Source organism: Triticum dicoccoides, chromosome 1A (genome assembly GCF_002162155.2).
Source record: "Triticum dicoccoides isolate Atlit2015 ecotype Zavitan chromosome 1A, WEW_v2.0, whole genome shotgun sequence".
NCBI classification, from domain to species: domain Eukaryota; kingdom Viridiplantae; phylum Streptophyta; class Magnoliopsida; order Poales; family Poaceae; genus Triticum; species Triticum dicoccoides.
In genome coordinates, this window is record NC_041380.1 from 311137676 (window position 1) to 311158276 (window position 20601).

Genomic DNA, 20601 nt, shown 5'->3' on the forward strand with positions numbered 1-20601 from the left:
CTTCGTAGAATATGTAGGAGCCAATATGGGCATCCAGGTCCCGCTATTGGTTATTGACCGGAGACGTGTCTCAGTCATGTCTACATTGTTCTCGAACCCGTAGGGTCCGCACGCTTAAGGTTTCGATGACAGTTATATTATGAGTTTATGAGTTTTGATGTACCGAAGGAGTTCGGAGTCCCGGATGTGATCACGGACATGACGAGGAGTCTTGAAATGGCCGAGACATAAAGATTGATATATTGGAAGCCTATGTTTGGATATCGGAAGTGTTCCGGGTGAAATCGGGATTTTACCGGAGTACCGGGAGGTTACCGGAACCCCCCCGGGAGCTATATGGGCCATGATGGGCCTTAGTGAAAAAGAGAAGAGGCAGCCCCTCATGGGCCGCGCGCCCCTCCCCTCCCTTGGTCCGAATAGGACAAGGAGAGGGGGCCGGCCCCTCTCCTGGCGCGCCCTCCTTGGCCGGCCAGCCTCCCCCCTTTAGTCCTTTATATACTGAGGCAGGGGCACCCCAGAAACACACAAGTTGATCCACGTGATCTTTTCCTTAGCCGTGTGCGGCGCCCCCAGCCACCATAGTCCTCGATAATATTGTAGCGGAGTTTAGGCGAAGCCCTGCTGCAGTAGTACATCAAGATCGTCACCACGCCGTCGTGCTGACGGAACTCTTCCCCGACACTTTGCTGGATCGGAGTCCGGGGATCGTCATCGAGTTGAACGTGTGCTAAAACTCGGAGGTGCCGTAGTTTCGGTGCTTGATCGGTCGGGCCGTGAAGACGTACGACTACATCAACCAAACGCTTCCGTTGTCGATCTACTAGGTATGTAGATCACACTCCCCCCCTCGTTGCTATACATCACATGATCTTGCGTGTGCATAGGAAAATTTTTGAATTTACTACGTTCCCCAACACCAGGGGCATGGTGAGCGCGGCCGGCGCGGAGCTACAGCAGACAGCGGCAGTAGCAGCGCCAGCAGCTGCTGCGTTGCAGCACTGGGCAGCGACGGTTGGGCGCGCGGGGCTGCCGATGCAGAGGGCAGGAGGAGAGGCCGGAGGAGGCCACAGTGACGGACGCGTGCGGAGGAGCTCGTCGGGGCGGTCGGGAGCGGCAACGTGAGATAGAGAGGGGAAAAGGGAGGAAGCTCACGATGGGGCGCAGGGACTAAGGAAGCTGCGTGAGGAGGAGGACGGGGACGACTGTGACGTGGAGGAGGCAGACCAGCGGGGAGGCGGAAGCAGGCCAGCGAGGTCCAGGCGACGCGGCGGTGTCCATGGCGTCTGCGGCCTTCGGGCGTGATCTTGAGCGAGGGGAAAGGCGAGGGAGAGACGACGGGACGGCGCCGACGGGGTCCGACGAGCCCTTGGCGACGGGGGACGACGGGGTTAGCGTCGAAGGGGCTCGGGACTGCTCCCTCGATCCAGATGGGGGAAGGGGATCGAGCGGAGTGGGGGTCGAGGGGAGTGGGGCGGGGGGGGGAGCGAGTGGGGCGACGGGTGGTTACGACTAGGGTTTCGAGGGTTAAGGGGAGGGAGTGGGCCGGCCGGCTGGGCCGGTGGAGGCCAGCTGGGCCACTTGGCCCAACAGGGGGGGGGGGCTTTTCTCTTTTGTTTGTTTTTCTTCTTTTTGGTCTGATTTGTATTTTCTTTTCTTTTATTTCCTTTTCTATTTTATTTAGTTTTAAAGCACTTAGGCACTTTGTAAAATTATGTTTTCTTCACTATAATTACCATAGCAATATTTGACACACACCGAACATTTTAGTTTTAATATTTAAAAACTTTTATTGTTTGCTTAATTTTGAATTTGAATTCGAACCGTTTCGAACTAACGCGAGATTAGCAACAGTAATGAAGGTGACGTGGCATCATTAGCAGAGGTTCACTGTAGCCTAATTATCCGGGCATCACAACTCCGATCCACGGCAAAAAAAAAACTACACAGTTTGTAGAGAGCATCAATAGACCGCCGCAACAAGGCTCGTTCAATTACAAACTTGTTGCGAATCATCCACAAATGTCCATATGAGAACCTCAATCCCAAGCCACCCAATGTGGCGGGAACCCACAGTGGAAGCTAGTAATTCATCGTAAAGATCGGGGAAGTTTGTGCCACAACTTCCAAAGCATTTTAAAGTACTGATTTTGTTTTTGCCACGACTTCTAAGAATGCCATTCCATGATGAAACCTTGCAAGCACTTAAATTTTTTCAAAGTTTTGCTACAAGAAAATTTCATATTTTTTCTGTTTTTATGGAATTTACTATTCACCCAAGCTCGTTTGAGCTCGAGCTAAGAAACATCGCACCCAACTTGGATAGACTATTCGTTTGATGGTTCTCTTCAGATTATCATGTGCGGGTGATAGGTGGTGAGACTTTGTTCTAGCATGGCTTTGCCATGGATCGAGGGGTGGGATACTTTGGCTTTGTGCACCAAAGCTACTGAAGATCACAACAAGGACAAATAAAACACAACCATGAAAGAGCGACATGCTATCAATTTCCATCCATAAGTGGTTTAGCTCGGTAACTGTGTTGAACTTCTAGAGTTGTTTGATTTACGAGGCGCTACACGTCCACCGGCTGATCTTTTTAAAAGACCGACCGGGTCACGAGCCATCGGATTTGGTGCCATCAAGCGGACAAGCGCCCTTCACCATCACAACAAAGGTGATGTTGCAGAAACCTTGTAACATAGATGATGTTATAAAAACCTTTGCAATAGAGGTGATGTGGTAAGAACGTCATTGCCTGTTTAGTACCACTTTGCAACATAGCTGATGATGCAGAAATCTTTCTTTGCAACAAGATGATGTTGCAAAAAATCCACCGCCGTTTGACGGAACCTAAACCTAAGCTAGATATCCTGAAACGAGGGTAACAGAGACACATGGATTTTACCCAGGTTCAAGCTCTTCGAGAAGATAATACCCAATGTCCTGCTTTAGTTTATTGTGTTTGAGTGAGTACATAGTACATATATCTATCAAGAGATTGTAAATATCTAACTCGTGGTTTCTATGAGCAAGGTTTATATAGGTACCAGGGGTACTGGGGTATAAGATCCTAGTCAGTGACGTACAGGGAGGCAAAGTCCTCCATGGCTCCAACATCTTGTCGTGTACACCCAGTCTTCTGGAACCTTTTGATTATACACTATGGGACGCCCGATGTGGCCTAGGTCGGAACTGACAAGGGCCCCTTAGCTGGTACACCATCACTGTTGAGTAGCATCATCGTTTGCCGCCGCTATTGCTAAAGCTCGTATACGGTGCCGCCGTTGAGCACCACCATCATTCGTCGCCACTATTGCAAAAAGATTCATATACGACGGGCATCGCCACTCGGGATCCCAACAATGAGGACGAAGGGGCGACGGCTCGGGGTCTCAAGGTCCCTCGGCGTCAGAGACGAACGCTTGACACGAGCGGCGCCGGGGTTGCTGACGATGGTAGCAGAGGCCCGCGAGGCCAACGTCGTTGGGTGGAGAAGAAGCACGACATGTGAGGTGCTCGCTGGTCGGCGAGTGGTGGCAACACGCGCCCTCCCACACGAGCTTGGACAGAGTGGGCTCCATGGTCGCCAACCTGCAGAGGGGGCTGTGAGGTTAGAGGGAGAGAGAGGAGAAGAGGAAGATGAGGAGAACAAGAGGAGGAGGCGGGGCACGGGGTCTCACCGGCGAGCGGCGACATAGAGCACGGGGCGGCGACTCAATGTTTGCAACAGACCTCTTGTTGTGGTTGAACGGATTTCAACACGGGCCAAGTTACAATAGGGTGAAGATGGCTACGAGTTGTTTGATAAAAAACAAATCTAACGGGCGTAGAGGCGGTTGATGCGCGCAGCTTCACCTGTCGAGTGAACGCTAGCATTTTCCCTTGTTTTCTTTTTGGCATTGAACGTTGAACGTTTACCTTTTTCATCCTATTGATTTAGTGAAAGCGGCACATAGAACACAAATGATGTTTGCTCGATGAGTTTGGCCCACAAAGCCCACCCGAGAGGTTAAAAACCCAAACTTTATAGCCTCCCAAAACTCATAGGCTAATTAAGTCTCGTTTTTTATTTGTATTGCACGGCAAGATCCTTGTGATGATTATTTGTGCTCAACGAGATTGTCCGTATAATCTAGTTAGATTAGCTTATTAGATCCCATAGCTTCATATCGACGCCCCTTTTTACCCTTTTTTGTTTTGCAAATAACGGATGAAAACAACTCTCTCACTTTAGGCACATTCCAAATTATTACAATGTCATACAAGCCTCAAGGAGGTAAAAAGTGAAAGCAACAAACTACCAACCTCGATGACATTCATAATAGTATTACTTATGGACTAGGAATGAACCACGGAAGACTTGTCATTTATCTTATCAACGTGACGCCCTGTGTGGTCTAAAGGAAAGCACACACTCATCTTTGAAGACTTTTATCAAGTTATTTTTCAACTTTTCAAAATTCGTGGCTTAATTGTGAGGAAATAGCTTTCCTGGTTAAGGAGTGTGATGTCACGAGCAACACAGTGAGTAGGTATGTTTTGGGTTTTCTTACAAGCAGTTGTATCACATCGTGACTACTTCCGGTTTCCTTAATCCTCAAATCAAATCAAAAGAAAAAGAAAAGAAAATAAAAAGGGAAAAGGAAAAGGAAACCTCGTGCTTGCCTTGCCCCTAAATTCGGCCCTTCGTCCCACCCCTTTGCCCAGCCAGCCGCCCGAGCCCCTCAGGCGTTGCTCCGCCCCGACCGCCCCCACCAATCCCCATCGTCGCAACGCTATCCACACCCTTCGCCCCGCCCCTCCCCCTCCTCCCCCGCCCCTCCGCCCGCCGCCGCCGTCCGTCCAGGCGAGATCTTACAATGGAGCTCTCCCTCGTCTCCGCGAGGCCCTTGCCCCGCCCCGCCGCCTCCCCGCTCCTCTTCGCCCCGCTCAAACCATTGCCCCTCCTCCGCTTCCCGCCACGGAAGCGCACCGCCTTCGCCCGCCTCCGAAGCCGGCGGTCTCGCCGTGTGGCGGCCTCGGGGGAGGGGGAGGGCGACGCCGCGGACCGGGACGAGGAGGTGTTCGGCAGCCGGAGTGGGCAGGTGTTCGGAGGGCGGAGGGAGCTCACCGGCGTGCAGCCGCTCGTGGAGGCGCTGCCGCCGGTGGCACGGACGGCGGCGGAGCTCGCGGTCTCCGCCGCGGCGTTGGCGGCGGGCTACGGCATCGGGCTCCGCGCCGGCGGCGGCAACCGGGCCGCGGCGTTCGCGGGCGCGGCCGTGCTTGGTGGGGCCAGCGTCGCGGCTGCCGTCGCGGTGAACTCTGTAGTGCCGGAGGTCGCCGCTGTCGGATTGCACAACTACGTCGCCGGCCATGACGACCCCACCAAGCTGGAGGCCAGCGAGGTGGAGGCCATCGCGAACAAGTGAGTTTGGATTACCTCCGTGTAGCTGCTGCCTTCGTTGTATGCTTGCGTCGTTTATATCAGCTATATAAGTATGTTTTTTTTCTGAAATACTCCCTCCATAAAGAAATATAAGAGCGCTTAGATCACTAAAGTAGATTATACCAGCTATTTGATCATCTCAACGGTTTGTTGTGCTCGTTTTGTCTTGTATCAAATTTAGGCTTGCAATGTAGTTTGTGCAAATCCATTTACTTTTGAAACTCCAAACTTGTTAGGGGTACTACCAGCGTTGTGTTGTATGCTTTTTCTGTAGAAGATGAAATATATAATTGGGGCTATCGTTAAATGTACACGGAGGAGACAAATGATTTTTTTAGGGTGATGTGAACTTGCAAGGAAGTATTGAATGCATTGCTCTTTCTGCATTATCTTATCCTTCTCTTATTTATTTTTAGATATGGAGTTAGTACACAAGATGCAGCCTTCAAAACAGAGCTCTGTGACTTGTATGGCAGGTAAACCTCTTGATACACGTGATGTTCAGTTGTTTTCCATGATGATTGTGAAAACATATATGCACAGAACGACCAGATAAATACTGGATTCTATGCAATCTTACTCTTGGAGGGGAGTATTTGTACTGCCATATTTTCTAGTACATGGCTACACCTTTCTTAGCAATCACCCCCTCCTGTCCCAAAAAGGGTCCACTTCTGACAATTTATAAACAACAGCATGCAATATTGAAGTTTGTACCATAATATTTCCGTAAATGGTACGGATCTATTATAATGGTGGAAGTACTGTGAATGTTGATGCCTATTCACTCATATTATTTTCATATGGCAAATCTACCAATTTATACATTGGTAGGCTCGCACATATGCACATGAGCACGATTCAACTCAAAAATTTCGTACGATTCTTTGGTATTGCATTCAGTTAACTCAGTTCTTGAATATACTACTCCCTCTGTTTCAAATTCTTGTCGTGGTTTTAGTTCAAATTTGAACTAAAACCACAACAAGAATTATGGAACGGAGGGAGTACCTTTTTGATAAGCACTTCTAAATTCACATTGGTGTTGAGCATTTACCGTCTTTAGAAATCGAACACTATCCACATCGTACCAATTTTGCAATGTGATATTTGAGCTTCACGCTCCTGAACATTTGTTATTCGCTCATTCTTTCTCCTATCTTCTTTTTTTCCTGCAGCTTTCTTTACTCGGTACTTCCTCCAGGAGATGAAGATCTCAAAGGTGATGAAGTTGAGGTCATTGCAAAATTTAAAAGAGGCCTTGGACTTGATGATGTAGATGCTGCAAATATGCACATGGAGGTATTCCCTCGTGATCCAAGCCTTTTTTTTTGTTACATCTTGGTATCCCGTATTGTTTTCAGATGTTTGTATTATCTTTAGTCACTGTTTTCACAATTGCACTATTTTCCCTCTGCCTGCTTATGCCTTCCACTTTGCCCATTTCAATAGATTGGTAGACGCTTATACAGAGAGAGGTTGGAAACAAGGGACCGTGATGCTGACATTGAACAGCGGCGGGTAATTGTTTCTGCTTTGAAGTAAATACATGGATACTTAAAACTGTCTGTAGTTCCTAACAGTAACCATGGAAATATTTCTTAGGCATTTCAAAAGCTGATATATGTGTCAAATCTTGTCTTTGGAGACGCATCAGCCTTCCTACTTCCATGGAAACGTCTTTTCGGCATCACTGATTCTCAGGTACATTAATATACATTGTTTTACCTTTGTGCATGGCATCTCTCTGTTTATGATTTCATGGTATCTTTCCGGGATCACTGATTCACAGGTACATTAGTATACATTGTTTTACCTTTGTGCATGCCATTTCTCTGTTTGTGATTTCATCTCATGGAGAAAGCAGAACGTTACCTCCATTATGTTGTTTGTTGTTTTTGCTAAACTTTGTAGTGTAATTGCACCCATTTTCTAACTACGTTGTTACTGTAAGAGACCTCCTGAAGCTAGTGTTTCACCCTTCATAATGCAATAGGTGATCTTTGCATGCTCATTTTGTCGTGGCCAATTTTAATATCTATGTATGTACTATGATTACAAATTTGTTGCCCTTATTGGTCGTGCATATCAGTCTGCGAGACATACATGATCTACTGGTGTGAAAATTCTCCCTGCAAAATAATGTATGCAATGTAATGTGATGCACTATGACACATGCATTGTTACTTGTACCAAAAATAGACAGACTGACTGTACATGTTTAGTGCCTCTGTTTCTTGACAAGCATGGTCAACCTTATAAAGTTTGAGTAGCATATGGCTATAAAAATTGTTTCAGGTTGAATGTAGTAGTTGAAAGGGAAGATCTTTTGTGCTGATAAAGATGAAGACGTAGATTGCTTTAACATGTACAGATCACACATTCACACAAGTCAAATGTTTTTTTCTCATAGAGCATGTCTTTTTGAAATGCTTGCTTATCTCTTGTTACTTTGGTGCATGGTTTCTGTGTGTCTCTGTCTTATTTGACATCATGGCTGTTTTGTTACATTTTCATAATCTTTTGGCAGATCGACATTGCTATGCGGGACAATGCCAAAAATTTGTACGCGATACAGCTCAAGTCTATTGGTAGAGGTACCGCTGAAATATTATTTGTAGGCATTAGTTCCATTCTTAGGTCATATCGTGCTTACAAGGTTTGTCATTCAAGTAGATTAAATTTAGAGCAGGGTAGATAGCAAGGATATCCCCTGTATACTAATTACTTGTTGCATTCCATGAATGTTCTCACCTGGACATATTCTGTTTCGCTAGGTCTGGACATAGGCACTCTCATTGAAGTAAGGAGAGCCCAACTTGCGTGTAAACTTTCTGATGAGGTAATCCTTCTCTCTGGAGATTTACTGCTGGGTTGCTTTAGCATCATTTCATCAGTTCTTGGGGCATCTTGTCACCTATATCCAAATAGCATAAATCTAAGGATAGTATCTTGGACGCCATATACAGGTTTCTATTTGATTGTTGACATCAATCTAAGTATGGCAAGACATGGCAGACGACGTCAATCTAAGCATATTCTATTGTAACATGTGCTGATATTTATATTTTGGCAGATTGCTGCTGACATGTTCAGGGAACATGCGAAGAAGTTGATTCAAGAAAACATTTCATCAGCTTTAGACATCTTGAAGTCGCGTAACAAAGCAACGTATGAAGCCTCTTGCGAACCTGCTGGCTGATTTCATTATTTGACAATTTCCATGAAAAACATAAATGTATTAACTGCTAATCTGATGGTTTTAAGAAAAGGGAACATATATTTTTGTTAAATCCGACATAGGTATTTTGTACATTAGAATTTCCTCTGATATTATATTTATGGAAAGTACTTCATAACTAGCAATGCTAAAATTTATTTCTCCTCCCTCCACAACAAGAGAGGCTTTCCACCTCATGAGCAAGTGATGTTATCAGTCTTTGCTGGCTTGTTCGAGTTGCAAGCTTTCAGTATTATTTTAATATCATGAAGAATAACATATAAACTCAACCTCCAGTTAAAAATCTTAGCTGTATTATTGTACGCACCATGCTGTTTATAAGGGAGACTAGAGTATGTTTGGTGGATTGATCTGCTTTAATATTAATTAGCAAATAATATTTTTCTACTATTACGAAAACTGAGCTATCTGCACTCCCAAGGAAGTTTGAGAAATACTTTTCCAAGAAGCCCCATTTGTTTTCGTTGTTCAGTTATTAGCAAATACATGTATCTCTGTCAAGAAGTGTAAACCCTCTGAATCTTGCTATGCTTAATTTTTTGGATCTTATCAATACAGAATGCTCAAATTTTTACCTCAGGACTAAACCATATTGTCACTGCCTGCAGGAATAGCCCAACACAGGTTATTGAAGAAGTAAAGTGTGTCCTTGCATTTAATAGCCTGCTAACTGTACTGAGCAAGCACCCTCAAGGCGATCGATTTGCACGTGGGCTTGGACCTATTTCATTAGGTAAGTTACTGAAGATTTTTGAATTCATATGTTGATGAGGTGGGTTGTCCTTATGAATTCTTATTGGTTCTTCTGCATGGATTGCATAGCGGGAGAGCTTGATCATGATAGGAGGGCTGGTGATCTAAAGACACTCTATAGGGCCTATGCAACAGATGTACTTTCAGATGGACCTGTTGATAATGAGAAGGTGATCACATGTTATTCACATTTTGTTTAGTTAGCTGATGCTCCATATCAGATGACAAGCTAAAATAAGTAATCAATAATTCCGTAGGTTTCTTTTGAAATGGTTAACATAGATACCAATTATTGTGAAGCATATTGATTTAAGTAGACCAGTGCAAGTTTGGAAGGTTGTAGGATTTGGAAAATACAGTCTGGATTTTTTGTGGACAAAGTTAGTCTATTGACCTATTATTGTGAAGCATATTAATTTAAGTAGAGCAGTGCAAGTTTGCAAGGCTGTAGTATTTGGAAAATACAGTCTGGACTTTGTGTGGACGAATTTAGTTAGTTAGTCTATTGACATATTTGGATCACAGACAACACAAGAGTAGTCTGAAAGTGTTTGCACCCGGAATGAACAGTAACTCCACGCCCATCTATGTCACACATCTTCTGTTTTGTAGTTCACATCATGTTAGATGCTGAACTAAACAAACTCAAGCGTACCTGTCACTGTTGTTAAGGAATAACCTGTGTGGCCTAGGGTTACATATCAGTAACACATCAATAGTATTTTCTGGTTCGCATGAATTTAATACCAAGCCCTTGATCAGACCAGCAATTTTTGACAAAAGAGAGAACATATACTCTGATTCAACTAGAGTTTATGCCGATTCATGCCAACAAATTAATGCACCTTATATAAAGGAACAGAGGGAGTAACTGGGAACAGTCACGATATATAGATAATAACTAGTACTTTGATTTGTTGTCATTGTTCTGTAAAGGTTGCTTTAATCAAGATAAAATAATTTGAGAAGTACATAACCTAGCAATTGTATCACATCGGGCTGACAATTTTATTTTTTCAACATGAACTGTCTTATATTTTTGCCCATGCTCTCTGACCATTGAGTCTAAAAACATATGGTAGCATCTTAACAAGATAAATCTTTACAACAACAACAATAACTAAGCCTTTAACAAGATAAATCTTTCTGTGATTAAAAATTCCAGCTTACTCCTTTGAATGATCTGAGAAATATATTTGGACTGGGGAAGCGTGAAGCAGAAGCAATCATCTCAGATGTCAAATCTCAAGCATACAGAAAGAGACTTGCAAAATCCTTTAACACTGATTTGGCTGCAGCTCCTAGCAAAGCATCGTTCCTCCAAAATCTGTGCGAAGAGCTACAGTTTGATCCCGAACTTGCTAGCAAGATGCATGAAGGTACCACGTTGTCACTTGCTTCTAGTATTACAGCGTAGCTCTATATTTGCTACAGTTTAATCCTTCTCTTGCTAGCAATATGCGTACCATTCTGGAAAATCACGTGTCAAATTGAGAATCTGGTTTAACTAGGTTCTATACGGTATCCTATATCCTTTTGCTGCATCAGTACACACAATTATTCATTATACAATCATCAGGCATTAGCTGTGGGCTGATACTGCAGCTTATTATTTTAGTTGCCAACATTTTACATTGACTATAGGAAGTAATATGCAGCAAGGGAACTGACTGCATTTACTTAATCTTGTTATACATTGCTGTTCTTGTGTTGTACGAGCAGTTGTGGATTTTTACTACTCCCTCCGATCCATAATAAGTTTCATGGTTTTAGTTCAAATTTAAACCAAAACCACGACACTTATTATGGATCGGAGGGAGTACGAAAGAAAGACAAATATGATATGGCTAAAATTACTGCCTTTGTATTTATGATTATCAGCGCGTATTAATGCCGCTTCATACTTCAGACATTTACAGACAGAAGCTTCAGCAGTTTGTAGCTGACGGAGAGCTGAGCAAGGATGAAACAGAAGCTTTGACGGCATTCCAAGTGCGTCTCTGCATTCCTCAAGAAACTGTTGATGCTGCTCATACTGGCATCTGCGGTCAATTGTTTGAAAAGGTGATGTATTTTATTGTGCCTTTCATTAACACACTGCATAATTTTAGGTTAAATTCCATATCTGCATTAGTTCAGCAAAGTTGATGGCCTGTTCTGTGTAAATGTATTCTTACCATTTTTAGGACATTGCAGGTTGTCAAGGAAGCAATTTTGTCAGTTGATGGATACAACGCTGATAGACGAGAGGCAGTTAGGAAAGCAGCACAGAGTCTAAACTTGAAAAAGGAGGCTGCTATGACCATCTTTAGTAAAGCAGTATGCCTCTTACCTAAAAAATTAGGCTATATAGATTGGCCTATATTCTTCTGTAGAAACTACTACTATGTATATCTTTTGGTATATTCCAACTGCAGATCCAATTAATTTTCTGTATTGCCAAATTCAATGGCAGGTACGGAAATTATTCCTGAACTACATTCAGAAAGCAAAAGCAGCTGGGAATCGCATTGAACAGGCAAAAGAGTTGAAGAAGTTAATTTCCTTCAACACAGTTGTTGTAAGTGAGCTTCTGGCTGACATTAAAGGGGAGCTAACAACTGCTGAACCTGCAACATCAAGTGCGACCTCAGAATCTGAAACGACTGAATCTGAGGGAGAGGATGAGGACTATGAATGGGAATCACTAGAAACATTGAAGAAGACAAGGCCTGATAAAGAGCTAAAAGAAAAGCTGGGCAAGTCAAGTCAGAAAGAGATAACCCTCAAGGATGATCTTCCATTGAGAGATAGAGCTGAGCTGTATCAAACATATTTGATGTTCTGTATCACTGGTGAGACTACTAATGTTTCATTCGGGACAGCAATCTCCTCGAAGAAAGACGATTCAGAGTATTTAATGCTAAAGCAATTGGGACGCATACTTGGTTTAACCGCCAAAGAAGCTCAAGATGTCCACATTAAGCTGGCAGAAAAAGCATTTGTGCAACAGGCTGAAGTGGTTCTAGCTGATGGGAAGTTGACAGAATCCAAGGCTGACCAGCTTGCAACGATACAAACGCAGGTTGGTTTGCCATCTGAGCATGCACAGAAAATCATTAAGAGCATCACAACGACAAAGTTGTCTAGTGCAATTGAAGCATCTATATCGCGAGGACAGATTGGTATACAGCAGGTCCGAGGATTGAAAGACGCAAATTTCGAGCTGGACAGCTTGATTTCAGAACCGTTGCGAGAAACCATTTACAAAAAGTGTGCTGAGGAGATATTCTCATCAGGCACAGGTGAATTTGATGAAGAGGAAGTGTATGTAAAGATGCCAGCTGATCTTATCATAAGTGCTGAGAAGGCCAGGTCGATTGTTCAGGACATTGCGAAGGTTAGGTTGGAGAACGCCCTTGTCCAGGCTGTTGCTTTGCTTCGGCAGAAGAAGAGAGATGGTGTGGTACGTACCGTGTGCCCCTTGTCTGCTTGTTTTGTTAAATTTACATAATTGCTCCTAGAGATATAGGTATAATAACATCTGCTAGGTTATACTCCTGCAGATTTCTTGAAGTTTGTGGTGAAATTTTTCATTGCTTTATATCTGATGCAGATTTCATCACTGAACGACCTGCTCGCATGTGATGCTGCCGTGCCTGCTTCGAAGCCTTTGTCATGGCCCACTCCACGAGAGCTTGACGACCTGTACTGTGTGTACATGAAGAGCATTCCGAAGCAGGATAAGTTGTCAAGGTTGCAGTATTTACTCGACATCAGTGCCGAGAAGGCTGAGGACCTTCGGGATGCGGCGACGGCAGGCACGTTGCCTCAAACAGGCCAAGAGGAAGAAGAGTTGGCGTTCTAGAGGGGATGATGATGGGAAGAGGCACTTTTTTGTTAGGTAGCCAGCAGAGTCGAGCTCCTGCCAGACGCGGTGCTGTGGCGCCAATAGCTGCTGTTGTAGCTAGGCATGGTTTTGAGAAGCAACGCATAATCCTGACATGCATAAGTATTTTGTATAGACAGATTTGACACCACAGGGTGACAGTTTTCTGCTGCATTCTTTCAAACCATACTGAAATCATTTTCTGTTTCTCCTTTGCGCTTTTGGCCTCTTGGTCATGTACCAGAGTCACTGCAGGTCCTTTTGTAATAAATGTGGTTTGTTGTGTAAGGCTGGTCGTAACGATAGTATCATAAACAGTATTATGTATGCCAACTAGATTTTTTTTATGATGTGGCACGCAATTAAATGGAGATAGAGAGAATATGTATCATGCATGCCAATTATACTTTTTTGATGGCACATAATTAAATGGGGAAAGAGAGAAAGTGATATCATATTATGATTCCACATCATAGTAAATGTTGTACTACTTTATGTCATACATGCAATTAATAAAGTAACATAAGATGTACTAACTTACGATATTATGCATTATGGGAGTAGTATCATACATTAGTATAATATACATGATATTAGTATATCATACTCCCCGTTACCGACAGCTAACTTGTATCATATGCCAAGCTTCTTGCAAAATCAACTAAATTTTTTTACCATGTGGCACCAAATCCTTCGCTCCTAAAATTTGAATACCATCATTTTTTTGTGAGAATCAACTCAAGTTTTGCCCTTTTTTTACATTACACCATATTTTGCCTTTTTGTCTGTCAATTCGTGAATTGAATTCAGACCTTAGATTTTATGACATGGTATAGATGTTCATCTCTAGTCACAGCTTCTAAATGTGTTTTTGGTTGCCTGGTGAACTGGTACATCTCAAAGGTGCTAGTGCCTAAGCGCGCGCACCCCCCCCCCCACCAGAGGCCCCCAAGGCACTTTTTCTATCGTCGGCGAAAAAAAAGCGTCCAGTCACGCCCTCAGGAGCCCAACTTTTATCGGTTTGGGTCGAAATTAGCGTCGGCGGGTCCAGACCGAACCCAGCACGCTGGGGGGCGACCGGGGCGCCGGGGGAAAGAAAAATGGCACGAAAACAACCCATGCTAGATTCCCACCCCGTGGGCTCGCCGAGTCAGCGAATATGCTTCGTCGTCTTGATCACCTCGCCTCGGCTCCCGCGCGAATCAATGTGGTCGCCGGTCAGCCTTCCATTGATGAAGGACGACGCAGTGATGGGAGCTACCGCCGCGCGTCCCTGCCCAATCCCGTTGCGCGTCCCGCCCTTTCGCTCCATGCGTCCACACCGCTCCCGCCCTCTCACCGCTATAAAAGCCGACCTTCGCCGCCGCTCGCCGCAAACTCGCCAAGCTATCTCTCTCTCGCCTGCACCGCTCCAGTGCCGACCACCTTTCTTGCCCAAAAAACTGCCCTTCACCGTCCACACTCGCCATGGCGGAGAGGTTCCCCGGCGACGAGGTGGCGGCCAAGGGCTTCGGCCGCCGCTGGCTGCACGAGTGGGAGGCTCGCCTGCTGCAGGAGGCCAACTACCCGACGCCGTCCGACATGCACGGGCGGGCGCATGGCGACTGAGCGCAGGCGGCATCCCCGTGCCTCCGCCGCCCTCTGACGCGGAACGCCCCGCCGAGATCGCGGCGATCCGGGCCAACATGCCGGAGCAAGCGTGGCAACAACCATGGTACACAACGGACAACCATGCGCTGTGGAGCGCGTACTTCCAGCGACGCCATGTTGAGCAGCTGGCGTCCACCAACGGCGGCCCGACACAGAGGGGGTGCCACAACTCGGAGGGCCGCCGTCAATGGCGGGGCGCCCGGGCGGACTCTCCTCGCCGTGCTTGCGCACATCGAGGGCGGCAATGAGCCACAACTGGAGTACCCGACGCCGTCCTTCTCTCGTCGCCGCGGAAGCTCCTGGATGCCGAGGCGCATGGACACGCCGTCCTCGTCGTCCTCTGGTTCCCACTCCTCAGGGTCGGCGCGGGCGGCACTCCTCCCCGTCAAGCCCGAGTCGCAGGAGAGGCCGCTCCGTCTGCGCAGCCGCGGCGGCAACCTCGTCATAAATGAGGGCGGCCGCGTCCCTTCCCCTCTCTGCGGTCACATGCGCCTGGTCAAGCCGAAGAAGGAGCCGGCGGCGACCGTAGTGAAGCATGAGCACAAGGACATGGCCGCCGACCTCGAGAGCGGCCTCGCCTGGTCGTGCGCGGACTACGTGGTGCAGGAGATGGAGCGCTAGCGCCGTGCTCTGGAAGAAATCGCCGAGCGGCGCCACGGCCGCGACGAGGGCGGCGCCACGACCCCGACGAGGGCAGCGTCATCATGCTCTCTGACAGCGACGATGAGGTCACTGCGCTGAGCCAGCCAGTCCACAGCGGCAATCCAGGGCAGGGCTGCAGCAAGCACGCCCCGAAGGGCGGGCGGCCGAGCGACAGCGACGAGAACAACGTCTTCTACAACCTCCTCGGCATGAATTAAGGAGTAGTTTTACGTTTGTATCTACGTAAATTCACCTAAATATCAATGAAATCATCCAAATTAACTGAATTTTGTCTACTTTGGGCTTTTTTAATTTTTTTTTGGCCGATGCCGTTGTGGTCGTGGTTGGGAATCAGTTCCCCCCACGCCAAAATTATCGCCGGCAAGGCCCCAAGAGACGCTATTTTTAGCCTACAAGCGCCGTTGGGGGGCCGAACGGCTGGAGATGCTCTAATATTACCCCAGCAGTAGTAAAAAACCCAAGTGACATTTTCTTCAATCAAAGAACGTCTGTTACAAGTTACACCATATCTCTGCAGGGCACAAATATCTACAACTGAATAAATGTAACACTTGGAAGAGAACAAAGACAGAAAGAGTGAACAGCAGTTGCAAACTGCAAAAGCATCGATAAGCTGTACAATGGCATTATCAGTTGATGCCAACGGGTGCAACGCTGTCAGGTTTGTTGTTTATACATTATCAGGCCAAAATTCCCTGAAGAAAGCAATTTCGAATTCCCTCTCTTGTGCTTTCTTCTCCTCTTCCTGCATCTTCCGTATCCTCTTTGCGGCCAACTTTGCCTTCTTCGTTACCGGCGCATCCTGCTGACAATAGCAACATATTTGTGGCATTAAGTCAGATCATTGATGAAAAGGGAAAGTCAGATCAGTGATGACTACAAGTACGCTGGTTCGAGATGCAGAAATGTACAAAGGACACATCAGTATTATCTTCTAAACCTTACAAATATTCTGCTGAAAGAAATTGATGAGCATCCAATATAACGTGTTACGTTTGTTTAATTTAATAACTATATATAAACACATACACGTTTTTCAACAGTACCACACAAAGAATCTGTAATCAGTAAATAGTACTCCCTCTGTTCACTATTATAAGATGTTTTGGATATTTCAATATGGCTACATATGGATTGAAGTGAGTAAACAAACACATTAAAACACGTCTATATACATCCGATTCAGAAAAAAAGTTAGAACATCTTATAATAGTGAATGGAGGGGAGTAGTAAACAAATTTTGTGAATTCGGCAGAACCTATGGACTACAACAAAACAGTTCTGGAATCAAGTCAACAAGAATGCTTTGCTCACCTTGGGTCTTTTACTAGGAGCTGTTTCAACATCATCCTCAACCTTTGGCTTTGGCTTTGGTTCTTTGGAACCTAAACCGCGTTTGTTGTTCTTGACACGAGTTTCTACTGGTTCCAAACGCCCCTGTTTCATGACAGTTTGGACAAGTGAGTACACAAACAGAAATAATCCAGGAATAGCTAGGCAACTATAAGTAACAAGCTGGCTCCTTCCAAGTGTGTAATCACAACTTGTTATATAGCAGACGGCCAACCGTGCATTTGTTTATTTTAAAACCCATGGATGTGTTCAGTTATACAGTTACTCCTGAGCTTGTGAAGTGAACAAGATTATACAAGAAGCGAAGGTAAGTTGTTTATAGTTAACAAATTCAAGTATTTAGCTTTATTTGTCCGACTGTGATCATTACCCAGAAACCAAACTAATTTCAGCACGCCCTTTATCATTTTGTGAAGTCCACAATATGAGACAATTTGATCCGCAATGATCTCAAAGACCAGTAATAAGACTCTTACAACACTTGGAGAAACACAGAACAATTTGATTCACAATGGATCATATAATCTAGTACCAAGAATAGAAAAACAAGGAGAACTAAGCCTCGTGTTAGGAGTGCCATGCTACAACTAACAAAATTATCCCCAAAACTAACACACGGATTGGGTGAAAATGGGCAGATGAGATCTTGATCGGGGAGAAGAGAAAAGAGAATAGGGACACAGACCTGCTCCTGCGCACCGAGGCCGGTGCCCTCCTTCCACCCGGACTTCTTCAGCAGCTGCAGCAACCCAACAACACACGACCATCAGGCATACGCAAGGCAACAAAGCATCAAACCCTAATCCCCAGCGTGGGCGGGGAAGGATGGATGGGCAGGGGAAGAAACCAAGCGAGGGACGGACCTGGAAGCCAATGTTAGAGGAGCCGATGGACGACATCGCCTCTCTCGCCGGGCGAACGCGGCGCCCCTCTGCCTCCGCTCGCCGCGCGCTCCAGCGGCTCTCTCTCCTCTCCTCGTTCCAGGCGTCGCGTGCGCCGCTTTGGTTTTACTTCTCTGGTCTGGTCTCTGTCTCACGGGTCCTTGCCGTGTCCGGCTCATTTTGCTCCGTATAAATTCATATTTTAGAATATAAATTCACTCATTTTGCTCCGTATGTAGTCACTTGTTGAAATGCCTAGAAAGACAAGTATTTAGAAACGGATGGAGTAGTTGGTATGCATAATACTAGCTATGATACTACCATTACGATCAGCCTTAGACTAGTCACGGGAGTAACTTAACTAGTAACATCACACATTTCAATACAAGATTGCTTATGTGGCAGCTAATTAATGAAGAGAGAGAGGTTTGTGATAACAGAGGGTGCTTGGATACGTTTTAGTTCCATGACTAAAAGTAGTAGGACTAAGAGCATGCTTGGATACGTTTTAGTCCCATGACTAAAAGTAGTGGGACTAAAACTTGCTAGTCTCACCCATGCTTGGATCCAAATACTAAAGAGACTAAAATCTAGTTATTGCGCATTTATTATCCTCCAAACCCTCCAATCCAGAACTAAGGAGAGGAATTAAATGAGGAGAGAGAGAGCTAATACATATTTTAGTAGGTTTCCCATGACTAAAAGATTTTAGCCTCAAGACTAGTCCTAGCCTCTCTTTAGTCAAGGGTGCTTGGAACTTTAGCCTCTAAAAGAGACTATTTTTAGTCAGACTAAAAATAGTCCCTTGTATCCAAGCACCCTCTAAAACTTGCTAGCCTCACCCATGATTGGATCCAAATACTAAAGAGACTAAAATCAAGTTATTGAGCATTTATTATCCTCCAAACCCTCCAATCCAGAACTCGCATGTGTTAAAGGAGAGGAATTAAATGAGGAAAGAGAAAGAGAGCTAATATATATTTTTAGTAGGTTTCCTATGACTAAAAAATTTTAGCCTCAAGACTAGTCCTAGCATCTCTTTAGTTACGGGTGCTTGGAACTTTAGCCTCTAAAAGAGACTATTTTTAGTCAGACTAAAAATAGTCCCTTGGATCCAAGCACCCTCTTAGGTAGTAACATAGACTAGTAACATCGGCAAGTTACTACTCTATGTTACTCCCCGCTGTGAGCAGTCTTAAGCGGTCAGGTGCGTTGCTAATTAGGCCGATGTTTCTTGCCTGGCATCAACGATGAGTTATAAAGTTCTTACCCGTAGGAATTGAGTATTAGATAAAAACTAAAACTGAGGATAAATGCTGTATGCATGACTATCTTAAGCATCATTTTTGAAATAAAACAGATGATATCTCATATCGAAATAACCTGATGGGCTACATGAACGGTTTCAATATAAGAGTAAAGGTACCTGGTTTTCTAATTATCTCCTTTCCTCGGATTTCGAAATGCCATGTATACTCGGGAGATGTGGAATAGTACCAAAACGATGAGGAAGTTCGTGTTCTTGTACAATGAGGGCAATGGAATGTTTCGCTTGAGTTGGGATTCACCCCTCTTCCATATGCACAACACAGCAGAAAAATAGCAGTGTCCTGCACGACCTGAATTAGCACAACACCCACATCAATAAATTAGCACAACGAGACATGAATTATGATTTGAAAAAAGATCATGAAATAAGTGGAGACAAGAAACCAAGAAAGGGTACCAGCGGAGAAGGAGAGTGAGCATCGTCGCCCAAGAACAACATTGTAATGGCTGGAGTGTGTCGATGACAAAGACACCACATGCCTCGATCTTGTCTCTTTTTTTTGCAAGGGCCTCTGATCCGTCTCTAACGGATGGCGTAGTTTTGGCCATGTGAATGGCGCTCTCCCTCCCCCTTCCCGCACCAACTCCATCCCACTTATCGCCCTCGTTCCCCAATAAACTGCATGGAACTACACCTAGACCACCATCTATACATTGTCTTCTCCTTCTCCAAGGCCAAGCCTGACTCCACAATAGCTGCGACGCTTCCGCAGGCCACTATGGGCGGTTGCATGGCCGACATCCGCGTTCATGCATGCGATGCCCTCACCTACCGTTTCTCGGTTCTCCGATGAAATTCGGAAATCTTGCTTGCGGGAAAAGCCATCACTCTCCCCACGATCTCCTACTCTTTCCATCCACAAAGCTACCCGCCAACATCACCAACTCGTGGCCATGCATACGTGTCAATCTCTCCCATAGCTGCCAAGCTTCCCACAACACATGGTCAACCGACACGAGATTCGTGCTTGGCTCAGACACCGCTCTATGGTCACTCGAGATGCCACGTCGCCACCGCAAGGCTGCCGCGTGTCGGCCAGGTTCATTCAGTTGCCTTTCTCCATCGACTGCCAGCTGCTTGCTCAATTCCTGGTGACTATCATCGGTGGAGACTACCGCACGCTCAACATCACCATGGAAGATGAAGCTAGATTCTCCTTCACAGTAGCCCGCACCATGGTAGCGGATATGATCTGCGTCATCTGAAAATGCAACTAATTCTCAAGTGGTTTTGGTAATTTATAACAACATATATGTCATTGAACTAATGCCTATTCAAAGATTGTTTCAGAAATGTTAAATGTAGGTATGACAAGGACATGTGAATGTGGACCCCTCAAAATGCAAAGGACATACACTGGCAAAAGCTCCAAGACTCTACTTTTTTTATTAAGTGATTCAAGATCATACCAAGTCCATAGAAAAGCCAATACTATTA

General features: G+C 45.3%; 2 protein-coding genes across 3 annotated transcripts; one reads left to right on the plus strand and one right to left on the minus strand.

The window, feature by feature from the left end:
* The first annotated feature begins 4782 nt into the window (after positions 1-4782).
* On the plus strand, positions 4783-13658 carry LOC119270240 (protein TIC110, chloroplastic-like). The gene is made up of 15 exons (XM_037552235.1): positions 4783-5404; positions 5842-5901; positions 6604-6727; positions 6878-6946; positions 7031-7129; positions 7956-8022; positions 8203-8267; positions 8502-8596; positions 9275-9399; positions 9489-9589; positions 10585-10798; positions 11329-11483; positions 11616-11738; positions 11875-12864; positions 13015-13658. The coding sequence occupies exons 1-15, from the start codon at positions 4860-4862 to the stop codon at positions 13264-13266; spliced, it is 3084 nt and encodes a 1027-aa protein (XP_037408132.1). The 5' UTR covers positions 4783-4859; the 3' UTR covers positions 13267-13658.
* A 2388-nt stretch (positions 13659-16046) lies between these two features.
* Positions 16047-17986, minus strand: LOC119284964 (G patch domain-containing protein 11-like). Of its 2 annotated transcripts, none has more exons than XM_037564255.1 (4): positions 17817-17986; positions 17639-17692; positions 16915-17037; positions 16047-16402 (listed from the first exon to the last, which is right to left on the minus strand). In XM_037564255.1, exons 1-4 carry the CDS (start codon positions 17850-17852, stop codon positions 16271-16273), a joined length of 345 nt encoding a protein of 114 aa, XP_037420152.1. In that variant the 5' UTR covers positions 17853-17986; the 3' UTR covers positions 16047-16270. The 2 variants fall into 2 exon arrangements, with proteins under 2 accessions (XP_037420152.1, XP_037420082.1); XM_037564185.1 differs by having other exon boundaries at positions 16047-16405.
* Positions 17987-20601: the final 2615 nt, after the last annotated feature.

Coding starts and splice junctions, on each gene's coding strand:
- LOC119270240 (XM_037552235.1), top strand. CDS start 4,860: ATGGAGCTCTCCCTCGTCTCCGCGAGGCCCTTGCCCCGCCCCGCCGCC. Junction 6,947..7,030: donor CTGACATTGAACAGCGGCGG/GTAATTGTTTCT, acceptor AATATTTCTTAG/GCATTTCAAAAGCTGATATA. Junction 8,023..8,202: donor GCTCAAGTCTATTGGTAGAG/GTACCGCTGAAA, acceptor CTGTTTCGCTAG/GTCTGGACATAGGCACTCTC.
- LOC119284964 (XM_037564185.1), bottom strand. CDS start 17,852: ATGTCGTCCATCGGCTCCTCTAACATTGGCTTCCAG. Junction 17,038..17,638: donor GCCTCGGTGCGCAGGAGCAG/GTCTGTGTCCCT, acceptor GTCATGAAACAG/GGGCGTTTGGAACCAGTAGA. Junction 16,406..16,914: donor CTCCTAGTAAAAGACCCAAG/GTGAGCAAAGCA, acceptor TGCTATTGTCAG/CAGGATGCGCCGGTAACGAA.